This window comes from Erythrolamprus reginae, chromosome 1, assembly GCF_031021105.1.
Source record: "Erythrolamprus reginae isolate rEryReg1 chromosome 1, rEryReg1.hap1, whole genome shotgun sequence".
In the NCBI taxonomy this organism is placed as follows: Eukaryota; Metazoa; Chordata; class Lepidosauria; order Squamata; family Dipsadidae; genus Erythrolamprus; species Erythrolamprus reginae.
The window spans coordinates 13,187,748-13,214,561 of record NC_091950.1 but is presented as its reverse complement, the minus strand read 5'-3'; the positions used below and the strand labels follow the sequence as shown (position 1 = coordinate 13,214,561).

The 26,814-nt window shown below is 43.0% G+C and overlaps 1 protein-coding gene across 1 annotated transcript in view; it reads left to right on the top strand.

Moving 5' to 3' along the window:
• The window catches only part of GNA15 (G protein subunit alpha 15), a 30,569-nt gene extending 11,364 nt beyond the window's left edge, over positions 1–19,205 (top strand). Inside the window, exons 4-7 of the mRNA XM_070744707.1 lie at positions 1,352–1,480; positions 4,513–4,642; positions 5,820–5,973; positions 17,637–19,205. Of these exons, the coding sequence (XP_070600808.1) occupies positions 1,352–1,480; positions 4,513–4,642; positions 5,820–5,973; positions 17,637–17,869 (646 nt within the window). The 3' untranslated portion in view covers positions 17,870–19,205. The remainder of the gene's footprint in view (positions 1–1,351; positions 1,481–4,512; positions 4,643–5,819; positions 5,974–17,636) is intronic.
• The last annotated feature ends 7,609 nt before the right edge of the window (positions 19,206–26,814 follow it).

Genomic DNA, 26,814 nt, shown 5'->3' with positions numbered 1-26,814 from the left:
CAACTCTGCATTTGCTTCCCTAAGCAGAGAAACAAAATGACAACATGTGGTGGTGGGGAAAGCAGTGGTACTTCCAACTTCCTGCTGGCTTCCCCATTGACTTTCCCTGTGGGGATCTGGCAGGGAGTATTGCAAATTTTCCCTTCCATTCCCTTCCCTCCCTTCTGTTCTGTTTCATTCTTATCAGTACAATATGTCTCTGTCTTTATGTCTGCCTCTGTCACTCCTTCCTTCCTTCCTTCGCTCCTTCCTCCCTTCCTCCTTTTCTTTCCTCCCTTCCTCCCTCCCTCCTTTTCTTCCCTTCCTCCTTCCCTCCCTTCCTCCTTTTCTTTTCTTCCTTTGTTCCCTCGTTCCCTTGTTCCTTTGTTCCTTCCTTCCTTTGTTTGTTCGTTCCTTCCTTCCTTCCTTTGCTCCTTCCTCCCTTCCTCCTTTTCTTTCCTTCCTTCCTTCCTCCCTCCCTCCTTTTCTTTACTTCCTTCGTTCCCTCGTTCCCTTGTTCCTTCGTTCCTTCCTTTGTTCGTTCGTTCGTTCGTTCGTTCCTCCCTCCTTCCCTCTCTCCCTCCTTTTCCTTCCTTCCTCCCTTCCTCCCTTCCTCCTTTTCTTCCCTTCCTTCCTCCCTCCCTCCCTCCTTTTCTTTTCTTCCTTTCTTCCCTCGTTCCCTTGTTCCTTTGTTCGTTCCTTCCTTTGTTCGTTCATTCCTTCCTTCCTTTGCTCCTTCCTCCCTTCCTCCTTTTCTTTCCTTCCTCCCTCCCTCCTTTTCTTTTCTTCCTTCGTTCCCTTGTTCCTTCGTTCCTTCCTTTGTTCGTTCGTTCGTTCCTTCCTCCCTCCTTCCCTCTCTCCCTCCTTTTCCTTCCTCCCTTCCTCCCTTCCTCCTTTTCTTTCCTTCCTCCCTCCCTCCTTCCTTTTCTTTTCTTCCTTCGTTCTCTCATTCCCTTGTTCCTTCGTTCGTTCGTTCCTTCCTCCTTCCCTCCCTCCTTCCCTCCCTCCCTCCCTCCCTCCCTCTCTTTGCAGTAAATGTCTGCTGCTGAGTGGGGGAAGGAGTGAAGTATTACTAGACCGGCTTGGAAACTGTCACAGAATGTAGAAAACAAAGTTCAAGTAACCGCAGCAGTAGCACAGCAGTGGTCAATAGCACTGGAACCAGCCACCACTTTCTCAGATTTCGGGCCGTCTGGGAAATTCTGGGAGTTGGTCTACAAATAAATGCAGGCTGGGGAATTCTGGGAGTTGAGGTGCACCCACGTTAACAATTGCCAAGTTTGAAAGGCGCTGTACTAGAGAGGGGTATGTGTTACTTTTGAGTTACTCCGTTGGTGCATTGCTCAGAATGACAGGTGTCTCTCTCTTTCAGCTTCCTTTCCAACCTGGAGCGCATTGCTTCCGAAGGATATGTGCCAAGTGCCCAGGATATTTTAAGAACCCGCGTTCCCACGACGGGCATTAACGAGTACTGCTTCTCGATGCAAAAAGTGACATTAAGGTAAACTGAAAAAAGAGGATGATGATTATAACAACAACAACAACAGAGTTGGAAGGGACCTTGGAGGTCTTCTAGTCCAACCCCCTGCTTAGGCAGGAAACCCTACATCAGTGATGGAGAACCCTTTTTTCCTTGGGTACCGAAAGAGCATGAGCGCACACTATCGCGCGTGCGTGAGTGCCCACACCCATAATTCAATGCCAGGGGAGGCCGAAAACAGCTTATCCCGTCTCCCAGAGGCCCTCTGAAGGCCCAGTATGCTTGTATTTCGCCCTCCCCAGGCTCCAAAGGTTTCCCTGGAGCTGGGGAAGGGTAAAAACGTCCTCCCCGATTCCCCTGGAGGCTCTCTGGAAGCCAAAAATGCCCTCCCAGAGCCTCCATGGGAGCCAAAAATCAGCTGGTAGCACCCACATGTACCATACAATCAAGGATTATATTTGGTTTTTTGACAGCTGCTGCACAGGGCTGGGTCATGTTTAAGTGATCGTGCACTAGAACGTCAAAGTCTCTCTCACAATTACTGTTTTTGAAGGCAGGGTTTGCCTAACTGGATGGCTACCTATAGATTTTTTTTTCATTTCCATTTTTTCTATATTTCTATATTTCTATATTTATTTATTTCTATATTTCTATATTTCTATATTTCTATATTTCTATATTTCTATATTTCTATATTTCTATATTTCTATATTTCTATATTTCTATATTTCTATATTTCAATATTATTTCAATATTATTTCAATATTATTTCAATATTATTTCTATATTATTTCTATATTATTTCTATATTATTTCTATATTATTTCTATATTATTTCTATATTTCTATATTTCTATATTTCTATATTTCTATATTTCTATATTTCTATATTTCTATATTTCTATATTTCTATATTTCTATATTTCTATATTTCTATATTTCTATATTTCTATACAGTAATTCTATATTTCTATATTTCTATATTTCTATATTTCATTCATTCATTTATTAGATTTGTATGCCGCCCCTCTCTGTAGACTCGGGGTGGCTCACAGCAACAATAAAACAATGTATGACAAATCTAATAATTTAAAAAACATTAAAAACCCCATTATTACAGCAAACATACATACAAACATACCATACATAAATTGTATAGGCCCGGGGGGGGGATGTCTCAGTTCCCCCATGCCTGACGGCAGAGGTGGGTTTTAAGGAGTTTATGAAAGACAAGGAGGGTGGGGGCAGTTCTAATCTCCGGGGAGAGCTGGTTCCAGAGGGTTGGGGCCGCCACAGAGAAGGCTCTTCCCATGGGTCCCACCAAACAACATTGTTTAGTCGACGGGACCCGGAGAAGGCCAACTCTGTGGGACCTAATCAGTTGCTGGGATTCGTGCGGCAGAAGGCGGTCCCGTAGATATTCTGGTCCGATGCCATGAAGGGCTTTGTAGATCATAATCAACACTTTGAATTGTGACTGGAAACTGATCGGCAACCAATGCAGATTGTGGAGTGTTGGTGTGACATGGGCATACCTTGGGAAGCCCATGATTGCTCTCGCAGCTGCATTCTGCACGATCTGAAGTTTCCAAACACTTTTCAAAGGTAGCCCCATGTAGAGCGCATTACAGTAGTTGAGCCTTGAGGTGTTGAGGGCATGAGTGACTGTGAGCAGTGACTCCCGGTCCAAATAGGGCCGCAACTGGTGCACCAGGCGAACCTGGGCAAATGCCCTCCTCGCCACAGCTGAAAGATGTTTCTCTAATGTGAGCTGTGGATCAAGGAGGACACCCAAGTTGTGGACCCTCTCTGAGGGGGTCAATATTTCTCCCCCCCTAGGGTTATGGATGGACAGATGGAATTGTCCCTGGGAGGCAAAACCCACAGTCACTCCGTCTTATCAGGGTTGAGTTTGAGTCTGTTGACACCCATCCAGACCCCAACAGCCTCCAGGCACTGGCACATCACTTCCACTGCTTTGTTGACTGGACATGGGGTGGAGATATACAACTGGGTATCATCGGCATACTGATGATACCTCACCCCATGCCCTTGGATGATCTCACCCAGCGGTTTCATCTAGATATTAAATAGCAGGGGGGAGAGGACCGACCCCTGAGGTACCCCACAAGGGAGTAACCTTGAAGTCGACCTCTGACCCCCCACTAACACCGACTGCGACCGACCAGAGAGGTAGGAGGAGAACCACTGAAGGACAGTGCCTCCCACTCCCAACCCCTCCAGCCGGCGCGTAAGGATACCATGGTCGATGGTATCGAAAGCCGCTGAGAGGTCAAGAAGCACCAGGACAGAGGATAAACCCCTGTCCCGGGCCCGCCAGAGATCATCCATCAACGTGACCAAAGCAGTTTCAGTGCTGTAGCCGGGCCTGAATCCTGACTGTGGAGGGCCTAGATAATCGGCTTCTTCCAAGGACCATTGGAGCTGGAGCGCCACCACCTTCTCAACAACCTTCCCCATAAAGGGAAGTTTGGAGACTGGCTGAGGGTTGTTAAGAATGGCTTATTATTTACTGTTTAATTTTTTTTATTTATTTATTTGATTTTTATTCCCCCTTCTCCTTAGACTCAGGGCAGTTTACAATATGTTAGCAGTAGCACTTTTTAACAGAGCCAGCCTATTGCCCCCACAATCCAGGTCCTCATTTTACCCACCTCAGAAGGATGGAAGGCTGAGTCAACTTTCAGCCGGTGATGAGATTTGAACCGCTGACCTACAGATCTACAGTCAGCTTCAGTGGCCTGCAGTGCAGCATTCTACCTGCCGCACCAACACGGCTCATTTGTTTTCTTTCTTTATTATTTTATTTATTTACTATTTCTTATTTTCATTTCTATTTTTTCCTATTTATTTTTTATTACTTACTGTTTGTTTGTTTATTTACTTTATTATTTTAATAAACTATTTTGGAGAGGGACAGCATACAAGTCAAATTATTATTTTTATTATTATTATTATTATTATTATTATTATTATTATTATTATTTCACTATTTCTTATTTTCATTTCCATTTATTTCATTCCTACTTTAGGATGGTTGATGTTGGCGGGCAGAAAACTGAACGGCGGAAGTGGATTCACTGTTTCGAGAACGTGATCGCCTTAATCTATTTGGCCTCCCTGAGCGAGTATGACCAGTCACTAGAGGAGAACAACAGCGAAGTAAGGAGCAGCGTTGAGACAGGAATATTTGGGGGAGAGGATTGTGTCTCTCTGTGTGTGTATGTTTGTGTTCTCTCTGCATGCACAGAAGCAAAAAACGGGCAATTTTTCATCCATCGTGCTGTTCCTTGGCCGAAATCCATCGGTCATGCCGTTCCCGGGCCATTTCCACTGGCTGGACGGCATCCCCCCACATGGAGGCAGGAGCCCATAGTTATGTACTGTTGTGGTTAGCTCTGGCCCAGCTCCTGCCCCAAGGAATGTGCAGGTGGATGTGGGGGAGACATCCACATGCCGCAGGCCTGTTTTGCTCCCGATGGAATCTGCCGACGAAGTCTCCTCTGACCAAGGAAGCGTGAGTGACAGAGAAGAGGGGAGTTTGGCAGACAGCCCAGGAGGAGATCAATCATCTGTATCATCCTTGGATTCTGAACAAGAATTAATGTCACATCCACGCATGCGTAAAGTGATGCATAGGAGACAACAACTGAAGGATTATTACAAGAGAAAATGAGGCCACCTGTGGTTGGGTGGGGCTTCAGTAATTAGGGCTGCTGCTATAAATAGCAGCGTGTGGGTTTGGCCGTTGTGAAAGAGTATCTGATCGCAGTTCTTCAGGAATTGTGTGTTGCTGTTTTCTGGACTTTGTTGATTTTTCGCGCCTTTGAATCCACAGCAGAGCAACGTGTGTGTATGTGTGTGTGTGTATCTTACTTCGTTGGAAGAAGAAGGGGTGTGAAGTTTCTTCACAGCTGCTAGCTAAGTACTTAATGACTGCTTAAGGGAAATTGTACAGACTACCTGGGTGTTTTGGGACGAGTGCTCTTTGCAATACAAAAAGAGTGCTTAGTTTATTTTGAATTTTGTGATAAAGAACATTGTTTTGAACTTTCAAACGTGTGTGTGTGTCTGCAATTTGTACCCTTGAATTTTCGGGAGGCTCCTACTAGAGAGCCCGGCAGAACATGTACAGATATATTTTTGTACTTTTTTTTCTTGTTTCTGTATTTTTTTTTAATTTCAATAAAATATATAGAAAAAAAAAGTTGTTCAAGTTGGAGACCCCTCTCTTTTAGAACAAACTTCCAAACCTGACTGGGTCGCTCGTTTTAAAGGGTAGTTTTATATATGTTTTCCTTCTTTTTCCCCTAATTTTTTTTTCATTCTTTCCTATCAGAACCGAATGAGAGAGAGTTTGGACCTCTTCAGGACCCTTCTGGAGCTGCCCTGGTTCTGGAACACCTCGATTATCCTCTTCCTGAACAAAATGGACATTCTGGAGGAAAAAATCCTCACTTCGGATCTGGCGGCCTATTTCCCCACTTTCCCAGGTACCGTTTCCTGCTTTGAATCAACGGGCAGCGCCGAGGAGTGGTTAGAGGAGTTGCCTGCAAAGCAGCACATCCTAGAATAGCAAGCAGGAAGAGGGAGGTTGTGATACCGCTATATAGAGCGGTGTTTCCCAGCCTTGGCCACTTGAAGATATCTGGACTTCAACTCACAGAATTCCCCAGCCAGCATTCGCTGGCTGGGGAATTCTGGGAGTTGAAGTCCAGATATCTTCAAGTGGCCAAGGTTGGGAAACGCTGGTATAGAGCACTGGTGAGACCCCATTTGGAATACTGTGTCCAGTTCTGGAGACCTCACCTACAAAAAGAGATGGATAAAATTGAACGGGGTCCAATGACGGGCTACAAGAATGGTGGAAGGTCTTAAGCATAAAACGTATCAGAAAAGACTTAATGAACTCAATTTGTATATTCTGGAGGACAGAAGGGAAAGGGGGGACATGATCGAAACATTTATGTACGTTAAAGGGTTACATAAGGTTCAGGAGGGAAGTGTTTTTAATAGGAAAGTGAACACAAAAACAAGGGGACACAATCTGAGGTTACTTGGGGGAAAGATCAGAAGCAACGTGAGAAAATATTATTTGACTGAAAGAGTAGTAGATGCTTGGAACAAACTTCCAGCAGACGTGGTTGGTAAATCCGCAGGAACTGAATTTAAACATGCCTGGGATAAACACAGATCCATCCTAAGATAAAATACAGGAAATAGTACAAGGGCAGACTAGATGGACCATGAGGTCTTTTTCTGCTGTCAATCTTCTATGTTTCTATATTTCTAGAACCAGGAATGCAAAATGGGTACAAACTGCGGGCCTGCTTTTCTCGTCTGAACCTTCAGCTAAATTATGGGGAAGTTGCTCTTTTTCATTTATCTCAGTTACAGGCAGTCCTCGATTTACGACCGCGAACGAGATGGGAACTTCCGTCGCTAAGCAAACCGGTTATTAAGCGCTCAATTTTACAACCTCTCTCTCTCTTTTTTTTTGGCCACGGGTTGTTAATGCTGCAGTTGTTAAGCAGATCACTTACTGATTGTTTGGGAGGGTTGTAAACGTGGATCGCTTATTGATTGATTGATTGATTGATTGGATTTATATGCCGCCCCTCTTCGGGACCCCCTGCAACCGCCGTAAATACGTGATGGATGTTGCCCAATGCCCACAATTGTGACCACCTGACTGTGGAGATCCTAGGCACGAGGACTGTTTGTAAATCACATTTTTCAGGGCCGTTGTAACTTTAAATAGTTCCTACCCTGATAGGCTGGAAAACTGGCTTGAATCTCTGGAAATCACTTATTATTACAACTTAAAATTATGCTTATTAAAGCATCAAACTGAACTGATATATATTTTTTTCGGTATAAGATTTTTTTATTTTATCCACCATAAAGTAAAACAATATATAATTATAAACACAACAATTCTTAAAACCAATCATATATAATTTTTTCTTTTCATAATATCTCTCCTCATCTAAAATGTTCTATTAATTTTATACAACATTATCAGTTCTTAAAAATCTAAATAGAAATTCTTCCTCTCCGTCTTACTATGAAAATTACATTACATCAATGCAAAGAATAATAAAATCTCTTTTATCTAAATTTTAATATATATATATATATATATATTTACAGCAACACGAAGCTTACATTTTGTGTTATATCATTATAAAGTGCTACCACCATTTCTAATCTTTGCCAACTGGCATCCAAAATTTAAATCAAATTCTCATGTTTAAATTTTTCCCAAAATAGACCAATTACAAATACATACGTATCTCTTAGTTTTCTATCCAAACATAAAACTTCCCCCAAATTTTATATTAATCCAAATCTTGTTTATGTTTCAAATGAACTGATATTTTTGAGGCACCCTTTGTTTATCTAAAAGATAAAATCCTCCCCCCCAATCTAAAAATCCATTTAATTTTCAAGGCACAATTGCAAGCATGTACGGTTTCCCCAGGATGTTCAAATTCCTGGTCCGGGCTACATTTGGTGATTTCCTAGTGGTGCCCCATCCAGTGGCAATTCAGGTCTACCGTTTCTTAAATTTTTGAGGTCACATAAGGTTGGTTAAGTGCTGCCCCCTGCTGGGTCATTCTCTTTTCAAATTTAAGGTCACAAATAGTGTTGGGTTCGTACCGAGGTGTTCGGCATGCCGAACCTGAACCCAAACTTTTTAAAAAGTTCAGGTTTGAGTTCGGCGTTTGTGCCGAACACCACGAAGTGCCACCGCCTGGCTGTCATCTGCTAAGAAGAGGAGGAGGAGCCGGGCACTGGTGGCGGCGGAGGAAGGCGAACACCGGGGAACTGTGAGCCGGTCAGGAGGCGCAAAAGGAGGTGGGGAATCCCATGATGGGATTCCAGGGGTGGAGCTTTGACGTCACAGAGACTTCTTCCTGGCGCGTGGCTTTATTTCAGCCGGCTAGGAAGAAGTATCCGTGACGTCAAAGCTCTGCCCCCTGAATCCCATCGGGGGATTCCCTACCTCCTTTTGCTTGCAGCGACGCTGCGGTGTCCTTTTCCGTAAAAATATTTTTAAAAATTTTTACGGAAAAGGATGCCGCAGCAGTGGTTAACTGCTAGCTGTAGTTCAGCAGTTCAAATCTCACCACCGGCTCAAGGTTAACTCAGCCTTCCGTCCTTCCGAGGTGGGTCAAATGGGAACCCAGATTGTTGGGGGCAATATGCTGATTCTATACTCCGCTTAGAGACGGATGTGAAAGCACTATGACACGGTATACAGTGGTACCTCTACTTACGAACTTAATTCGTTCTGTGACCAGGTTCTTAAGTTTCTCAGAAGAAACAATTTTTCCCATAGGAATCAATGTAAAAGCAAATAATGCACGCGATTGGGGAAACCACAGGGAGGGTGGAGGCCCTGTTTCCTCCCAGGAGATTCCTAGAGGCCCCACGGAGGCTTCTCCCTGCCTTTTCTGGCCCTGTTTCCTCCCAGGAGATTCCTAGAGGCCCCACGGAGGCTTCTCCCTGCCTTTTCTGGCCCTGTTTCCTCCCAGGAGATTCCTAGAGGCCCCACGGAGGCTTCTCCCTGCCTTTTCTGGCCCTGTTTCCTCCCAGGAGATTCCTAGAGGCCCCACGGAGGCTTCTCCCTGCCTTTTCTGGCCCTGTTTCCTCCCAGGAGATTCCTAGAGGCCCCACGGAGGCTTCTCCCTGCCTTTTCTGGCCCTGTTTCCTCCCAGGAGATTCCTAGAGGCCCCACGGAGGCTTCTCCCTGCCTTTTCTGGCCCTGTTTCCTCCCAGGAGATTCCTAGAGGCCCCACGGAGGCTTCTCCCTGCCTTTTCTGGCCCTGTTTCCTCCCAGGAGATTCCTAGAGGCCCCACGGAGGCTTCTCCCTGCCTTTTCTGGCCCTGTTTCCTCCCAGGAGATTCCTAGAGGCCCCATGGAGGCTTCTCCCTGCCTTTTCTGGTCCTGTTTCCTCCCTGGAGATTCCTAGAGAGGCCCCACAGAGGCTTCTCCCTGCCTTTTCCGGTTACAGTTTTGGAGCTCGGATTTTTAAGTGGAAAATGGTTCTTGAGAAGAGACAAAAAAATCTGGAACACCCAGTTCTTATCTAAAAAAGTTCGTAAGTACAGTCGTTTATAGGTAGAGGTACCACTGTATAAGTCTAAATCCTAAGTGCTAATGCTATTCTTAAAATCTTTCCAGTGATGGAGAAGGTTGCTTCTTGATTAGTTCCATCCATTGCTTCTTCTCCTGGTTTCAGGTGCTTTGGAGAATAGGTTGACCCCCTCTTCTTTGTGGCAGCCCCTCAAATATTGGACAACTGCTATCATGTCACCCCTAATCCTTCTTTTCTTTAAACTGGCCATGCCCAATTCCTGCAACTGTTCCTCATATGTTTTTTGTCTCGAGTCCAGGCCTTTAATTGCCTTAGTTGCCCTTCTCTGCACTTTTTCCAAAGTAGAAACATAGAAACATAGAAGATTGACGGCAGGAAAATACCTCATGGTCCATCTAGTCTGCCCTTATACTATTTCCTGTACTTTATCTTAGGATGGATCTATGTTTATCCCAGGCATGTTTAAATTCAGTTCCTGTGGATTTACCAACCACGTCTGCTGGAAGATTGTTCCAAGCATCTACTACTCTTTCAGTAAAATAATATTTTCTCACATTGCTTCTGATCTTTCCCCCAACTGACCTCAGATTGTGCCCCCTTGTTCTTGTGTTCACTTTCCTATTAAAAACACTTCCCTCCTGAACCTTATTGAACCCTTTAACATATTTAAATGTTTCAATATTATTTTACTGAAAGAGTAGTAAATCCTTGGACCAAACTTCCAGCAGACGTGGTTGGTAAATCCACAGTAACTGTATTTAAACATGCCTGGGATAAACATAGGTCCATCCTAAGATAAATTACAAAAATAGTATAAGGGCAGACTAGATGGATCATGAGGTCTTTTTCTGCCGTCTGTCCTCTATGTTTCTATGATCATGTCCCCCCTTTTCCTTCTGTCCTCCAGACTATCCAGATGGAGTTCATGAAGTCTTTCCTGATACGTTTGGTGCTTAAGACCTTCCACCATTCTTGTCGCCCGTCTTTGGACCCAACAGTCTCAACAACTTGGTGGGCTTATAGCCAAAGAAGGATGTTTAGAGGACGTAACTGGGGCTGTGGTTAGGGTGCAAATAGGGCCCAACCCTTAGCGATTTCCTGTCGCACTTGAATGAACAAAAACACATTGGTTTCGTGCTGAGGTTGGCCAGCCACACCTTTGCTAAGAATTGTCGTACACCTTTCATCTTCAAAGTGTTGTTGATTGAAGATTGTGTTTCTCACCCTCAGCAAAGAATTCCCCAGCCGGAAGTTGGCAACTCTATGATAAGTGGGCTTCAATCCCCTGTATTCCTCAGCCCTTGGCAATGTTATAACAAGCAAGTATAATAAGCAGGAAGAGGGAGATTGTGTTCCCGCTATATAGAGCACTGGTGAGACCACATTTGGAATACTGTGTTCAGTCCTGGAGACCTCACCTACAAAAAGATATTGACAAAATTGAACGGGTCCAAAGACGGGCTACAAGAATGGTGGAAGGTCTTAAGCATAAAACGTATCAGGAAAGACTTCATGAACTCAATCTGTATAGTCTGGAGGACAGAAGGAAAAGAGGGGACATGATTGAAACATTTAAATATGTCAAAGGGTTAAATAAGGTCCAGGATGGAAGTGTTTTTAATGGGAAAGTGAACACAAGAACAAGGGGGCACAATCTGAGGTTAGTTGGGGGAAAGATCAAAAGCAACATGAGAAAATATTATTTGACTGAAAGAGTAGTAGATGCTTGGAACAAACTTCCAGCAGATGTGGTTGGTAAATCCACAGGAACTGATGCCTGGGATAAACATAGATCCATCCTAAGATAAAATACAAAAAACAGTATAAGGGCAGTCTAGATGGATCATGAGGTCTTTTCCTGCCGTCAGTCTTCTATGTTTCTATGTTATGATACCTGAGATGGAAGGGACCTTCGAGGTCTTCTAGTCCGGCTCCCTGCACAAGCAGGATGACCTATATCAGTGATGGCGCATCTTTTTTTCTTCGGGTGCCAAAAGAGCTTGGGTGCCCGCTATCACGCATGCGCGAGTGCCCACACCCATAATTCAATGCTTGGAGAGGGTGAAAACAGCTTCCCTTGCCTCCTGGAGGCTAGAAATGGTTGGTTTTCTAACTTCTGGTGGGACCAATGGGCTCCTGTTTTGCCCTCCCCCAGCTCCAAAGCCCAGGGAGGGTAAAAATGCCTTCCCCCATCACCCCGGAGGCTCTCTGGAAGCCAAAAGCGCCCTCCCAGAGCTTCTGTGCAAGCCAAAAATCACATGGCCATCACACACATGCATGTTTTATTTATTTATTTTATTTATTTGTTTGTTTTGTCCAATTCACAATAATACACAATGAGGGTTATAGAGGATATAATCAGGCAGAATGTATTAAAGGGGGAATAGAGGAGAAAATAAAGGAGTGAAATATAACTATGACAGAATAGCAGAAAAAGATAAAAGAGATAGAAGAGAAAATATAGGAGATATAGGAGAGACAATAGGTGGTGCACTTATATACGCCCCTTACTGACCACTTAGGAACTTGGTGAGGTCAACTGTGGATAGTCTAAGGGTAAAGTGTTGGGGGTTAGGGGATGATACTACAGAGTCCAGTAGTGAATTCCACGCTTCGACCACTCGATTACTAAAGTCGTATTTTTTACAGTCAAGTTTGGAGTGGTTAATTTTTATTTTATTTATTGATTTTGTCCAATACACAATGAGGTTTTTAGTGGGTATACACATAGTAAAATACATGATGAAGGTTACAGAGGAGATACTCATAGTAAAATATATCTTAGAAAGAATAGAAGATATATGAATAGAACATATTAATGAAAGAATAGAAGAAGAGATATAGGAATAGAAGAAAGGTATAGGAGATATAGGAGAGCAATGGGACAGGGGATGGGAGGCACTCTAGTGCACTTGTACTTGCCCCTTACTGACCTCTTAGGAATCTGGATAGGTCAACCGTGGATAATCTAAGGGTAACGTTTTGGGGGTTTGGGGATGACATTATGGAATCCGGTTACTGAAGTCATATTTTTTACAGTCAAGTTTGGAGCGGTTAATATTAAGTTCAAATATGTTGCGTGCTCTTGTGTTGTTGTGGTTGAAGCTGAACTTGAATCTGTTGTGGGCTCTTGTGTTGTTGTGGTTGAAGCTGAAGTAATCTTTGACAGGCAGGACGTTGCAGCATATGATATTGTGGGCAATACTTAGATCATGTTTAAGGCATTTTAGTTCTAAGCTTTCTAGACCCAGGATTGAAAGTCTAGTTTTGTAGGGTGTTCTGTTGCCGGTAGAGGAGTGAAGAGCTCTTCTGGTGAAGTATCTCTGGACATTTTCAAGGGTGTTGATGTTAGAAATGCAGTATGGGTTCCAGACAGATGAGCTGTATTCTAGGATGGGTCTGGCGAAAGTTTTATAAGCTCTGGTAAGTAGTGTGAGATTGCCAGAGCGGAAGCTACTTTGGAGCTGAGCTAGGGCAACGGCTCGCGAGCCAGCACATATGGCTCCGCGTGCCACCTGTGTCACCCGTGCCATAGGTTTGCCATCACTGACCTATATTATTTCAGATAAATGACTGTCTAGCCCATGGATGGTGACCTTTGGCACACGTGCCACAGGTGGCATATCGGAGAGGACACGAGATTTTGCCATGTTTCAGTTCCAGCATGCACATGCACGCATTGGCCAACTGATTTTCAGCCTTGGGAAAGACCCTTTCGCCCTCCGGAAGCCAAAAAATTGTCAAATGGACAAACCGGAAGTTTTGAAAAATGTACTTCCTGTTTGCCATTGTGCTGTTTTTTGCATGCTGGAGGGCTCAGGAAGGCTTCCCAAACTTTGGGCAATTTTTTTCACCTACCAAACTTCAGAGATTTATTTATTTATTTATTCATTTGTCCAATACACAAATACATAGGAAGAAAAATAGACATGTGGTAATATAAATGAGGGAGAAAGTAAACTTAGAGGAGAGGATATATGAAAGGAAGAGAATATATAAGATAGGTGAAAGAAAGGAAAGACAATTGGACAGGGGACGAAAGGCACACCAGTGCACTTATGTACGCCCCTTGCTGGCCTCTTAGGAACCTGGAGAGGTCAATCGTGGAGAGTCTAAGGGAGAAGTGTTGGGGGGGGGGGTTTGACACAATTGAGTCCGGTAGTGAGTTCCACGCTTCGATAACTCGATTGTTGAAATCATATTTTTTACAGTCAAGTTTGAAGCGGTTCGTATTAAGTTTGAATCTGTTGTGTGCTCTTGTGTTATGGCGGTTGAAGCTGAAGTAGTCATTGACCAGTAGGACGTTGCAGCATATGATCTTATGGGCAATACTCAAATCGAGTTTTAGGCGCCGTAGTTCTATGCTTTCTAGGCCCAGGATTGTTAGTCTATTTTCGTAGGGTATTCTGTTTCGAGTGGAGGAGTGAAGGGCTCTTCTGGTGAAATATCTTTGGACATTTTCAAGGGTGTTGATGTCAGAGATGTGGTATGCGTTCCAGACAGATGAGCAGATTCCTATGTGCATGCGCAGGGGACAGTGGTGCGGTGCGCATGCATGGGAGGGAGGGAAGGGGTATTGCCATGCGCACACATGCTAGCACTCCCCCCAAAAAAGAGTTCAATAAGGTTCAGGAGGGAAGTGTTTTTAACAGGAAAGTGAACACAAGAACAAGGGGGCACAATCTGAGGTTAGTTGGGGGAAAGATCAGAAGCAATGGGATAAAATATTATTTGACTGAAAGAGTAGGAGACACTTGGAACAAACTTCCAGCAGACGTGGTTGGTAAATCCACAGGAACTGAATTTAAACATGCCTGGGATAAACATAGATCCATCCGAAGATAAAATACAGGAAATAGGATAAGAGCAGACTTGATGGACCATGAGGTCTTTTTCGGCCATCAATCTTCTATGTTTCTATGATTACAGGATTCAGAAATACTGCAACCATCATAAATATGAGTCATTTGCGAAGGGTCCGAATTTTGATCATGCCAAAGGTTGCAAGTGTGAAAAATGGTCATAAGTCACTTTTTTTTAAAAAAAATTTTTTTATTGGATATAAATACTGTATTAAAAATACATTTAAAACATTGATTAAACTTATACACACATAACGCAAATAAATTACATATAAAACAGACATACAAACAAGGCAAAAAAGAGAAAGAAAAAGAAGAGAAAATGAGGGGGGGGAGAAAGAAAAAAAAAGGGGGGGAAAGGAAAAAATTCAACTTCTAAATCTTTTCTTTTTATAGTAAACTGTACTGTTGTCATATTTCATACGGTTAAACTGTATTTCTTTTACACTTTTTTTACTTTCAATGTATTTCCTTATTAATACCATTATCAATATTTCAATATCTACATTTTATATAATATAACCAACATGCAAACATTAAGATATTATTATTCTCCAGTCCCTAATTCTCTATCTCCTTCGATATTTTTACACTTTACAAGTTTCTCCTGTTTCCTCTATTCTCCGCATTTCCTTTCTTTTCTCTATCCAACTATAGAACATATTCCAACTTTCGTAAAATTCTGGGTTTTAAAGTGCCACTAAACAGGTTGTAAGTAGAAACATAGAAACATAGAAGACTGACAGCAGAAAAAGACCTCATGGTCCATCTAGTCCAGTGTTTTTCAACCAGTGTGCCGTGGCACACTAGTGTGCCGCGAGACATGGTCAGGTGTGCCGCGAAGCTCAGAGAGAGAAAGAAAACAAGAGAAAGAAAGAAAGAGAAAGAGAGAAAGAAAGAGCAAGAGAGAAAGAACGAGAGAAAGCAAGCAAGAGAGAGAAAGAAAGCAAGAGAGAAAGAGAACAAGAGAGAAAACAAGAAAAAGAAAGAAAGAACAAGAGATAAAGAAAAGAGAGAAAGCAAGCCAGAGAGAGAAAGCAAGCAAGAGAAAGAGAACAAGAGAGAAAGAAAGAAAGAGAGAGAGCAAGAAAGAAAGCAAGAGAGAGAGAGAGAGGGAGGGAAGGTGGGAGAGAGAAAGACATAGAGGGAGGTAGGGAGGGAGAGAGAAAGAGAGCAAAAAAGAGGAAAGAAGGAAGAGAGAAAAAAGAGGAAGGGAGAGAAACAGGGAGAGAGAAATAGAGCGAAAGGGAGGAAGAGAGAGAATTTTTGTGTCCAAACTTTTTTTAGCCCCCCCCCCAACTGTGCCCCATGGTTTTGTAAATGTAAAAAATGTGCCGCGGCTCAAAAAAGGTTGAAAATCACTGATCTAGTCTGCCCTTATACTATTTCCTGTATTTCATCTTAGGATGGATCTATGTTTATCCCAGGCATGTTTAAATTCAGTTCCTGTGGATTTATCAACCACGTCTGCTGGAAGTTTGTTCCAAGGATCTACTACTCTTTCAGTGAAATAATATTTTCTCATGTTGCTTTTGATCTTTCCCCCAACTAGCCTCAGATTGTGTCCCCTTGTTCTTGTGTTCACTTTCCTATTAAAAACTCTTCCCTCCTGGACCTTATTTAACCCTTTAACATATTTAAATGTTTTGATCATGTCCCCCCTTTTCCTTCTGTCCTCCAGACCAGTGTTTCCCAACCTTTTTTGAGCCGCGGCACATTATTCACATTTACAAAAACCTGGAGAACATTAAGGGGGGGGGGAGCTAAAAAAAGTTTGAACAAAAAAAATCTCTCTCTTCCTCCCTTTCGCTCTATTTCTCTCTCCATCCCTCTTTCTTTCTCTCTTCCTTCTTCCCTCTCTTTTTTTCTTTCTTTCTCTCTCCCTCCTTCCCTGCCTCTATGTCTTTCTCTCTCCCTCCTTCCCCCTTCTGAGCTTCGCTTCGCGGCACACCTGACCATGTCTCGCGGCACACTAGTCTGCCGCGGCACACTGGTTGAAAAACACTGCTCCAGACTATACAGATTGAGTTCATGAAGTCTTTCCTGATACGTTTTATGCTTAAGACCTTCCACCATTCTTGTAGCCCATCTTTGGACCCGTTCAAGAGGCTTGTGTTGTGTTTACAAAAGGATTGCTTCTGTTTGGGCACCTGCCAAAGAGGTGAAAGGTTTCTTGTTTGTTGGTTGCCAAATAAGAGATGATAAAAAGGTTGTTGCAGTCTATTTCCCCTTCTGGGGCGTCCCCGGTGCCCTCTGAGGTTGGTTATTTACTTGCAGACATTTCACCACCCAGCTAGGTAACATCATCAGGGCATCTGTGATGAAACCTCTGCAAGAAAACAACCAAGCTCAGACCGGATCCTCCAGGTCAACTCTGAGCTACAAATATCCTCTTCCATTAATTCCTCCCCCCCAACTTTTAAAAAAGGTTTTTTTTATTTACAATACAATTTAAAAAACCATGGACATGATGTAACATTGCAGTTTAAACATTTCCATTGAGTTAATTCTCCTCCTTAAATACAATTATTTATCTCTGTATGAATATAGAAACATAGAAGATTGACGGCAGAAAAAAACCTCCTGCTCCATCTAGTCTGCCCTTATACCACTTCCTGTATTTTATCTTAGGATGGATCTATGTTTATCCCAGGCATGTTTAAATTCAGTTCCTGTGGGTTTACCAACCATGTCTGCTGGAAGTTTGTTCCAAGGATCTACTACTCTTTCAGTAAAATAATATTTTCTCATGTTGCCTTTGATCTTTCCCCCAACTAACTTCAGATTGTGTCCCCTTGTTCTTGTGTTCACTTTCCTATTAAAAACACTTCCCTCCTGAACCTTATTTAACCCTTTAACATATTTAAATGTTTCGATCATGTCCCCCCTTTCCCTCCTGTCCTCCAGACTATACAGATGGAGTCCATGAAGTCTTTCCTGATACGTTTTATGCTTAAGACCTTCCACCATTCTTGTAGCCCGTCTTTGGACCCGTTCCATTTTGTCAATATCTTTTTGTAGGTGAGGTCTCCAGAACTGAACACAGTATTCCAAATGTGATCTCACCAGCGCTTTATATAAGGGGATCACAATCTCCCTCTTCCTGCTTGTTATAGTGGGAGTGCTTGCTATAATTATTATAGTGGGAGCCTGGGGACATTCACACCACCTCTTCTCCTCCTTTCCCAGGTCCCAAGCGAGATGTGGAGGCAGCCAAATGCTTCATCCTGGAGATGTACAGGGACATCTTCGATCAGTTTCTCGACGGGGCTGTTTATGGTGGCTCCCCCTCGGACTTCAGACCCCGCTTCCTTTACCACCATTACACCTGTGCCACCGACACGCAGAACATCTGCGCGGTTTTCGCCGATATCAAGGACGCCGTTCTGGCCAGCTACTTGGAAGAGTTCAACCTGGTTTGAAGAGGGGGCGTAAACAGAACTGCTGGGCGTTCAATCCAGATGTGGGTGTTGTTGGTTGTGAGAAACCGGGCTTGCGAGAAAGCTGGATTCAGAAGAAAGCATTGCTGTGGATTTGCTGGGGTAGAGAATGGTACTGTTTGGTCATCTTGTTGGGAACCTTGGATGGAATCGAGGGCAATCTGGAATCTCCTTGGCAGGAGAGATTATTTTGAAATAACATTGCCGCTGAACCACTGAACAGGATCACAGATTAACAGGGTTGGAAGGGAACCTAGAGGTCATCTAGTCCAACCCCCTGCCCAAGCAGGAGACCCTACATCTGCCTCGGATTGAACTCACAACCTCCTGATTGTGAGGCAAGAGCTCTACCTCTAGGACAAGGCAGCTGGGTTAAGGAGATAGAAAGATAGAAACATAGAAGACTGACGGCAGAAAAAGACCTCATGGTCCATCTAGTCTGCCCTTATACTATTCTCTATACTTTATCTTAGGATGGATCTATGTTTATCCCAGGCATGTTTAAATTCAGTTACTGTGGATTTACCAACCACGTCTGCTGGAAGTTTGTTCCAAGCATCTACTACTCTTTCAGTAAAATAATATTTTCTCACGTTGCTTCTGATCTTTCCCCCAACTAACCTCAGATTGTGCCCCCTTATTCTTATTAAAAACACTTCCCTCCTGGACCTTATTTAACCCTTTCACATATTTAAATGTTTCGATCATGTCCCCCCCCTTTTCCTTCTGTCATCCAGACTATACAGATTGAGTTCATGAAGTCTTTCCTGATACGTTTTATGCTTAAGTATAATTGATGTACAATTTAATAGAATAACAGAGTTGGAAGGGACCTTGGAGGTCTTCTAGTCCAGTGTTTCCCAACCTTGGCAACTTGAACATATTTGGACTTCAACTCCCAGAATTCCCCAGCTGGATGGGGAATTCTGGGAGTTGAAGTCCAGATATCTTCAAGTTGCCAAGGTTGGGAAACACTGTTCTAGTCCAACCCCCTGCTCAACAAAGGGCTTCCAATCTCTTCTTGAAAAGCCTCCAATGACGAAGCATTAAACAGCTTTTGGATTGATTAAATTAATCAATGCAACTGATTAACCGATTAAATCCTTAGTTAAGGCAGCAGCTGAAATACTGCATCATTTTTGGTCAGCACATTAGAATAGAATTCTTTTATTGGCCAAGTGTGACTGGACACAGAAGGAATTTGTCTTTGGTGCAGATGCTCTCAGCGTACATAAAAGAAAAAGAGACATTTGTCAAGAATCATGTAGTACAACACTTAATGATTGTCATAGGGGTCAAATAAGCAATGAAGAAACAATCGATACTAATAAAAATCTTAGGATACAAAAGCGTTGTTGTGATCCCATGTGATGAGAGGTGGTTTAAAGGTCATGTGACTGGCTTAAAGGTGGCCAACTTGACTGTCACTCCGTCAAGGGTTTGGGTTAGGGTGCCTGGGCTCTCCTCGCCTCAAAGAGATAGAATTTCTCTTTCTATTTACTATTACTGAACATCCAAAATATACTGTTTAATTTTATGTATATACGCCGTTTGTGTACATACGTATACCCTGTTTCCCCGAAAATAAGACGTACCCCGAAAGTAAGGCATGTCAGAGGTTTTGCAGAATTTGCTAATATAAGGCACCCCCCCGAAAATAAGGCGTAGTCAAGTTTACATACGGTACGGTGGAAAAACATACGGTACCATTCAAAGCTGTTCATAGCGGTACCGTAATAATGTGGCGTCCCCTGCTGGCCCCTTCCATCGCTTTGTACCGTCCAGTACAGCAGACACAGTCTGCTGCTGTCTCACCGCCATTACAGTCTCCACTACAATGCGTAGACTGTAGTTCCTCTGGTGGCCGGAAGCTGCAATAGCGGGAGTATACTGTTGTACCATATAAGTGCCGTCGTTTGTGTGTGTGGGTGCCATACTGACAGGTACCGTACCGTAATCAGTGTACCGTACAGTATACTTTCTTTGGGGGTGTCAGCTTTTCTGCCTGTGAATTTGTCTTATTTGAGAAATATAAGGCAAACCCCAAAAATTATTATTATTATTATTATTATTATTATTATTATTATTATTTATTGGATTTGTATGCCGCCCCTCTCCGCAGACTCGGGGCGGCTAACAACAGTGGTAAAATAACAATAGTAGTGGCGGTAAGTAGCAATCCCCACCTGATTTGCACATGTGCAAAGCATTCTGTGCACATGCAGAGGGTTAAAAAAACCCAAAATGGTGGCTTCCGCGTGGGTGGGCGGAGCCTCACACTCTCTTCGCGACCGGCTCTCTGATGACTGACAGGCACCGAGTGAATGGGGAGAATTTCACCTCTGCTGAAAACTAAAACATCGCCTAATAAGTTTCCCTGCTGGAAACTAAAATGGTGAGAAGGATGGGGAATAATATTCCAATATTTGAGGCAGTCAAAGGCTGCAAATATTTTTACTACCACACTGTGGGCGTGGCTTGTTTTGTGGGTGTGGTTGGCCCGCCATGTGACCAGGTGGGAACGGCTTGACGATCATGTGATGGGAGGTGGTTTAAAGGTCATGTGACTGGCTTAAAGGTGGCCAACTTCACTGTCACAAGGGTCTGGGTTAGGGTGCCTGGGCTCTCCTCTCCTCAAAGAGATAGAAATTCCCTTTCTATTTACTATTTATTTTATTTATTTATTATTTTATTTATTAGATTTGTATGCCGCCCCTCTCTGAAGACTCAGGGCGGCTCACAACAGTAATAAAAACAATATAGCAGGGGAACAAATCTAATATTAAAAACATATAAAACCCTTTCAATATTTAAAACACCGAACAGCACATTCATACCAAACATAAAACAAAGTATAAAAAAGCCTGGGGGAAAGGTGTCTCAACTCCCCCATGCCTATTACTGAACATCCAAAATATACTATTTAATTTTATGTATATATGCCATTTGTGTACATACATATATTACACACAGGCACACAAAAATATACATTATCTACTATATAAACTGTGTGTACATACAGCCACATACACACACAGCTCTTCTAAAATTATACACATTCAACCACATTTACTGCGATAGGAAAAACATACCCAGAAAAGAAGAAAAAAATTCAAAGTTTTTCTACCAGTTCTGTGTACAGTACTTGACCAACTTTTCTCTACCGGTTCTGCACATCTGACTACCCGTAGGTGCCCATCACTGATTCAAGGGAGAAGAGGGAGTCAACTTATTTTCCCTAACACCAAAAGGCAAGGCAAGAAACGATGGATGGGAATTAATCAAGGTGAGGTGTAACCTGGAATTTAGGAGAAAGTTCCTAGCGGTGAGGGCAATTAATCAGTGGAACGGCTTGCCACCAGAAGTTGTGGGTGCTTAATCACTGGAGGTTTTTAAGAAGACACTGGACAATCATTTGCTCAGAATATCATTCATCATGGGGTTGGACTAGAACAGTGATTTTCAACCTTTTTTGAGCCGCGGCACATTTTTTACATTTACGAAACCCTGGAGCACATTGAGCTGGGGGGGGGGGGGGCTAAAAAAAGTTTGGACAAAAAAATTCTCTCTCTCTCTTCCTCCCTTTCACTCTATTTCTCCCTCCTTCCCTCTTTCTCTCCCTTCCTCTTTCTCTCTCTCCATCCTTCTTTCTTTTCCTTCCTTCCTTCCTCTCTTTTTTGCTCTTTCTCTCTCCCTCCCTCCCTCTATGTCTTTCTTTCTCTCTCCTTCCTTCCCTCCCTCTCTTTCTCTCTCTCTCTCTTGCTTTCTCTCTCTCTTGCTTTCTTTCTCTCTTGTTCTCTTTCTCTCTCGCTCTTTCTCTCTCTTGCTTTCTCTCTTGCTTTCTCTCTCTCTTCCTTTCTCTCTCTGAGCTTCGCGGCATACCTGACCATGTCTCGCAGCACACTAGTGTGCCGCGGCACACTGGTTGAAAAACACTGGACTAGAAGACCTCGAAGGTCCCTTCCAGCTCTATTCTGATTGATTGATTGATTGATTAATTGATTGAATTGTTCTCACTGTCAGGAGATTTCTCCGCAGTTGTCTCCTTCATCAGGAGAGCCTTGTGTTACAAGAACTAAAAGCTCATGAGGGTAGACAAAATGATAAAGTTTGACCCCTAAGGAGAAGGAGAACATAAACAAGAGCAAACAGTGGAAGAGATAAGGATGTCAACTCTGAAAGATAAGAAAGTTAACTCAACGCAGCATCTCAGCTGCGCGTGCCCAAATGCAGCTGTCGCAAGATAAAACGAAGGCTGGGCTGTGGGCTGACAACAGAACCTAAAGATTATGTAGATAACTTGATTATGTATGTATGTACAGGGTGTGTTCCAAAAAGTAATGCAATTATTTTTTTAAATTTATTGAACAGATTTGCACAAACACTTAAAATTCTTCAAAGTACTGTCCTTGGGCCTCTACACATTTTTTCCAGTGACTCTGCCATGACCGGTACATGCCCTGGAAGGCACCTTCGGGGGCCTTGTGCAAGGTCTTCGTCACGGCTGATTTGATCTCTTCTATGGATGAAAAACAGGTTCCTTTCAGGGCTGCCTTAATCTGAGGGAACAAAAAGAAGTCTTCTGGGGTGACGTCAGGATTATAAGGGGGGGCAGCATTGGCACCTGGTGTTTGGCCAGGAACTCGCAGATTCGTAGCGCGTTGTGTCAAGGCACGTTGTCATGATGGAGTTGCCAGGTAGCAGGTTGCCAGGTAGCCCCTCTCTACATGGGGCTACCTTTGAAAAGTGTTCGGAAACTTCAGATCGTGCAGAATACAGCTGCGAGAGCAGTCATGGGCTTTCCTACGTATGCCCATGTCACACCAACACTCCGCAGTCTGCATTGGTTGCCGATCAATTTCCGGTCACAATTCAAAGTGTTGGTTATGACCTTTAAAGTCCTTCATGGCATCGGACCAGAATATCTCCGAGACCGCTTTCTGCCGCACGAATCCCAGTGACCGATCAGGTCCCACAGAGTGGGTCTTCTCCGGGTCCCGTCAACTAAACAATGTCGGTTGGCGGGCCCCAGGGGAAGAGCCTTCTCTGTGGCGGCCCCGACTCTCTGGAACCGGCTCCCCCCAGAGATTAGAACTGCCCCTACCCGCCTTGCCTTGCGCAAACTCCTTAAAACCCATCTTTGTCATCAGGCATGGGGGAACTGAGATATCTCCCCCGGGCCTATACAATTTATGTATGGTATGCTTGTCTGTATGTCTGTTTAATAATGGGGTTTTTAAATATTTTATATTGTCAATTATTAGATTTGTTATAAACTGTTTTTATTGTGTTGTGAGCCGCCCCGAGTCTACGGAAAGGGGCGGCATACAAATCTAATAAGTAATAATAATAATAATAATAATGTCTTTTCTTATCCTAATGACCTTTTTTCAGAGTCTTTCCAGGACATCCACGTAATACGCAACGTTAACTGTCTGTCCTTGAGGAACAAACTCCATATGGACCACTCCTTTACTGTCAAAAAAGACAATGAGCATTGTTTTCACTTTTGGTTTGTTCATTCTTGCCTTTTTGGGCTTGGGGGACTGGTCGGTGGGCCACTCAGAGCTTTGGCGTTTCGTTTCTTGGTCATATTCAAAAATCCAGGTTTCATCACCGGTGATGACGTTGTCCAAATAATCAGGTTCAATTTCTACGTGTTGCAAAAGTTCAAAAAGTTCAAAAAGTTCAAAAGTTCAAAGTTTTTTTCCTGACACGGTCGGCGTGCAGAGGTTTACAATAGCTGACGTCCTGCCGATTCCACAGCTTGGAGAGCACTGAGACCGGTTTCGCGGCAAAGCTTAGCGTCCCCCCCCCACCTACTCCAAGTGCTTCGGTCCCACTCCGACCAATAGGAGCGGCGCGGGAAATTAAATTGCATTACTTTTAGAATGCACCCTGTATGTGTGTACTTATGGTATGGTTATATATCAATGTACAGGAAACCCTTGACTTAATAAATATTTGTTTTGTGCCATTCACATTTATAATGTGGCATGGGACCAGAATATCTCTGAGACCGCCTTCTGCTGCATGAATCCCAGCGACCGGTCAGGTCCCACAGAGTCAGTCTTCTCAGGGTCCCGTAAACCAGACAATTTTTATTTACTTATTTTATTTAGAAACATAGAAACATAGAAGATTGACAGCAGAATAAGACCTCATGGTCCTTCTAGTCTGCCCTTATACTATTTCCTGAATTTTATCTTAGGATGGATAGATGTTTATCCCAGGCATGTTTAAATTCTGTTACTGTAGATTTACTAATCACGTCTGCTGGAAGTTTGTTCCAAGCATCTACTACTCTTTCAGTAAAATAATATTTATTTATTTTGTCCATTACATAATGAGGGTTTTAGTGGGTATATATCTATATACACATAGTAAAATACATGATGAAGGTTATAGAGGAGATATAGTAAAATATGTCTAAGAAATAATAGAAAAGGTATAGTAATGGAACATATCAATGAAAGAATAGAAGAAGAGATATAGGAATAGAAGAAAGGTATAGGAGATATAAGAGAGCAAGAGGAGAGGGGACGAAAGGCACTCTAGTGCACTTGTACTCGCCCCTTACTGATCTCTTAGGAATCTGGATAGGTCAACCGTAGATAATCTAAGGGTAAAGTGTTGGGGGTTTGGGGATGACACTATGGAGTCCGGTAATGAGTTCCACGCTTCAACAACTCGGTTACTGAAGTCATATTTTTTACAGTCAAGTTTGGAGCAGTTAATATTAAGTTTAAATCTGTTGTGTGCTCTTGTGCTGTTGTGGTTGAAGCTGAAGTAGTCGCCGACAGGCAGGACGTTGCAGCATATGATCTTGTGGGCAATACTTAGATTTTGTTTAAGGCGTCTTAGTTCTAAACTTTCTAGGCCCAGGATTGAAAATCTAGTCTCGTAGGGTATTCTGTTTCGAGTGGAGGAGTGAAGGGCTCTTCTGGTGAAGTATCTTTGGACATTTTCAAGGGTGTTAATGTCTGAGATGCGATATGGGTTCCAAACGGATGAGCTGTATTCGAGGATGGGTCTGGCTCAGTGATCCCACCACCAGACAATCAATCATACCTCACCACCAATTGGGGGTATTTCTTGTATAAATCATTTTCCAGCCAGTACATGTTATATGTAATATGTTGTGTGTGTGTTTTGTATTATAAAAATCAATAAAAATATTAATTTAAAAAAAAGAGTAAACCAGACAATATCGTTTGGTGGGACCTAGTGGGAGAGCCTTCTCTTTGGGGCCCCTGGTCCTCTGGAATCAGCTCCCCCCAGAGATTCGTATGGCCCCCACCCTCCTTGCCTTCCATAAGAGTCTGAAGACTCACTGATGCCGCTAATCCTGGGACCGTGAGATCTTTGCCCCCTGGTCAACGAATGTGTGGAGAGAATGTGGGGTGAATGGAATGATTGGTTTTTTATGGGGTTTTTTTGGGGGGGTGTCTAGATTTTTTAATTAGTTAACTGGATTATATTATGTATTGTATATTTTATATGTTGTGAGGTGCCCCGAGTCCTCGGAGAGGGGCGGCACAGAAATCCAATAAATAGATAGATAGATAGATAGATAGATAGATAGATAGATAGATAGATAGATAGATAGACAGACAGACAGACAGACAGACAGACAGACAGACAGACAGACAGAGATAGATAGATAGATAGATAGATAGATGATAGATAGATAGATAGATAGATAGATAGATAGATGATAGATGGATGGATGGATGGATGGATGGATAGACAGACAGACAGACAGACAGAAAGAGATAGATAGATAGATAGATAGATAGATAGATAGATAGATGATAGATAGATGATTGATAGATAGATGATAGATAGATAGATAGATAGATAGATAGATGATAGATAGATGATTGATAGATGATAGATAGATAGATAGATAGATGATAGATAGATAGATAGATAGATAGATGATAGATGGATGGATAGTTAGATAGATAGATAGATGATAGATAGATGATTGATAGATGATAGATAGATAGATAGATAGATAGATAGATAGATAGATAGATAGATAGATGATAGATGATAGATGGATGGATGGATGGATGGATGGATAGATAGAAAAAAACTGACTTATGACTGTTTTTCACACTTAAGACCAGAAGTCTTCAAACTTGGCAACTTTAAGACTTGTGGACTTCAACTCCTAGAATTCCCAGCATAGCTGGCTGGAAAATTCTGAGAGTTGAAGTTCACAAGTCTTAAAGTTGCCAAGTTTGTGGCCTTCTTCTTAAGACCATTACAGCATCCCCATGGTCACATGATCAAAATTCAGATACAGTGGTACCTCGACATAAGAACGCCTGTACTTACCAAATTTTCTAGATAAGAATCGGGGAGGTGGCCGCGTGAGGCTGGAGGGGAGCCGGGCAGGAGAGAGGGAAGCTCGTCTGAAACCAGGAAGGAGGAAAGAGGAAAAAAGCAAGGAGCGCAGATGCAGCAGCAGCAGAGAAAAAAAGGAGAGCCGAGGTGTTGTGGTTAGCTCTGGCCCAGCTCCTGCCCCAAGGAATGTGCAGGTGGATGTGGGGGAAACATCCACATGCCGCAGGCCTGTTTTGCTCCCGATAGAATCTGCCGACGAAGCCTCCTCTGACCAAGGAAGTATGAGTGACAGAGAAGAGGGGAGTTTGGCAGACAGCCCAGGAGGAGATCAATCATCTGTATCATCCTTGGATTCTGAACAAGAATTAATGACACATCCACGCATGCATAGAGTGATGCATAGGGGACAACAACTGAAGGATTATTACAAGAGAAAATGAGGCCACCTGTGGTTGGGTGGGGCTGCTGTAATTAGTGCTACAGATAAAAGTGCAGCCTGGTGTTTTAGCCTCATGGCAGTTTATCTGATTCATTGTTTCATCAAGATTGTGGTTTTTGTGCTGTTCAAGATT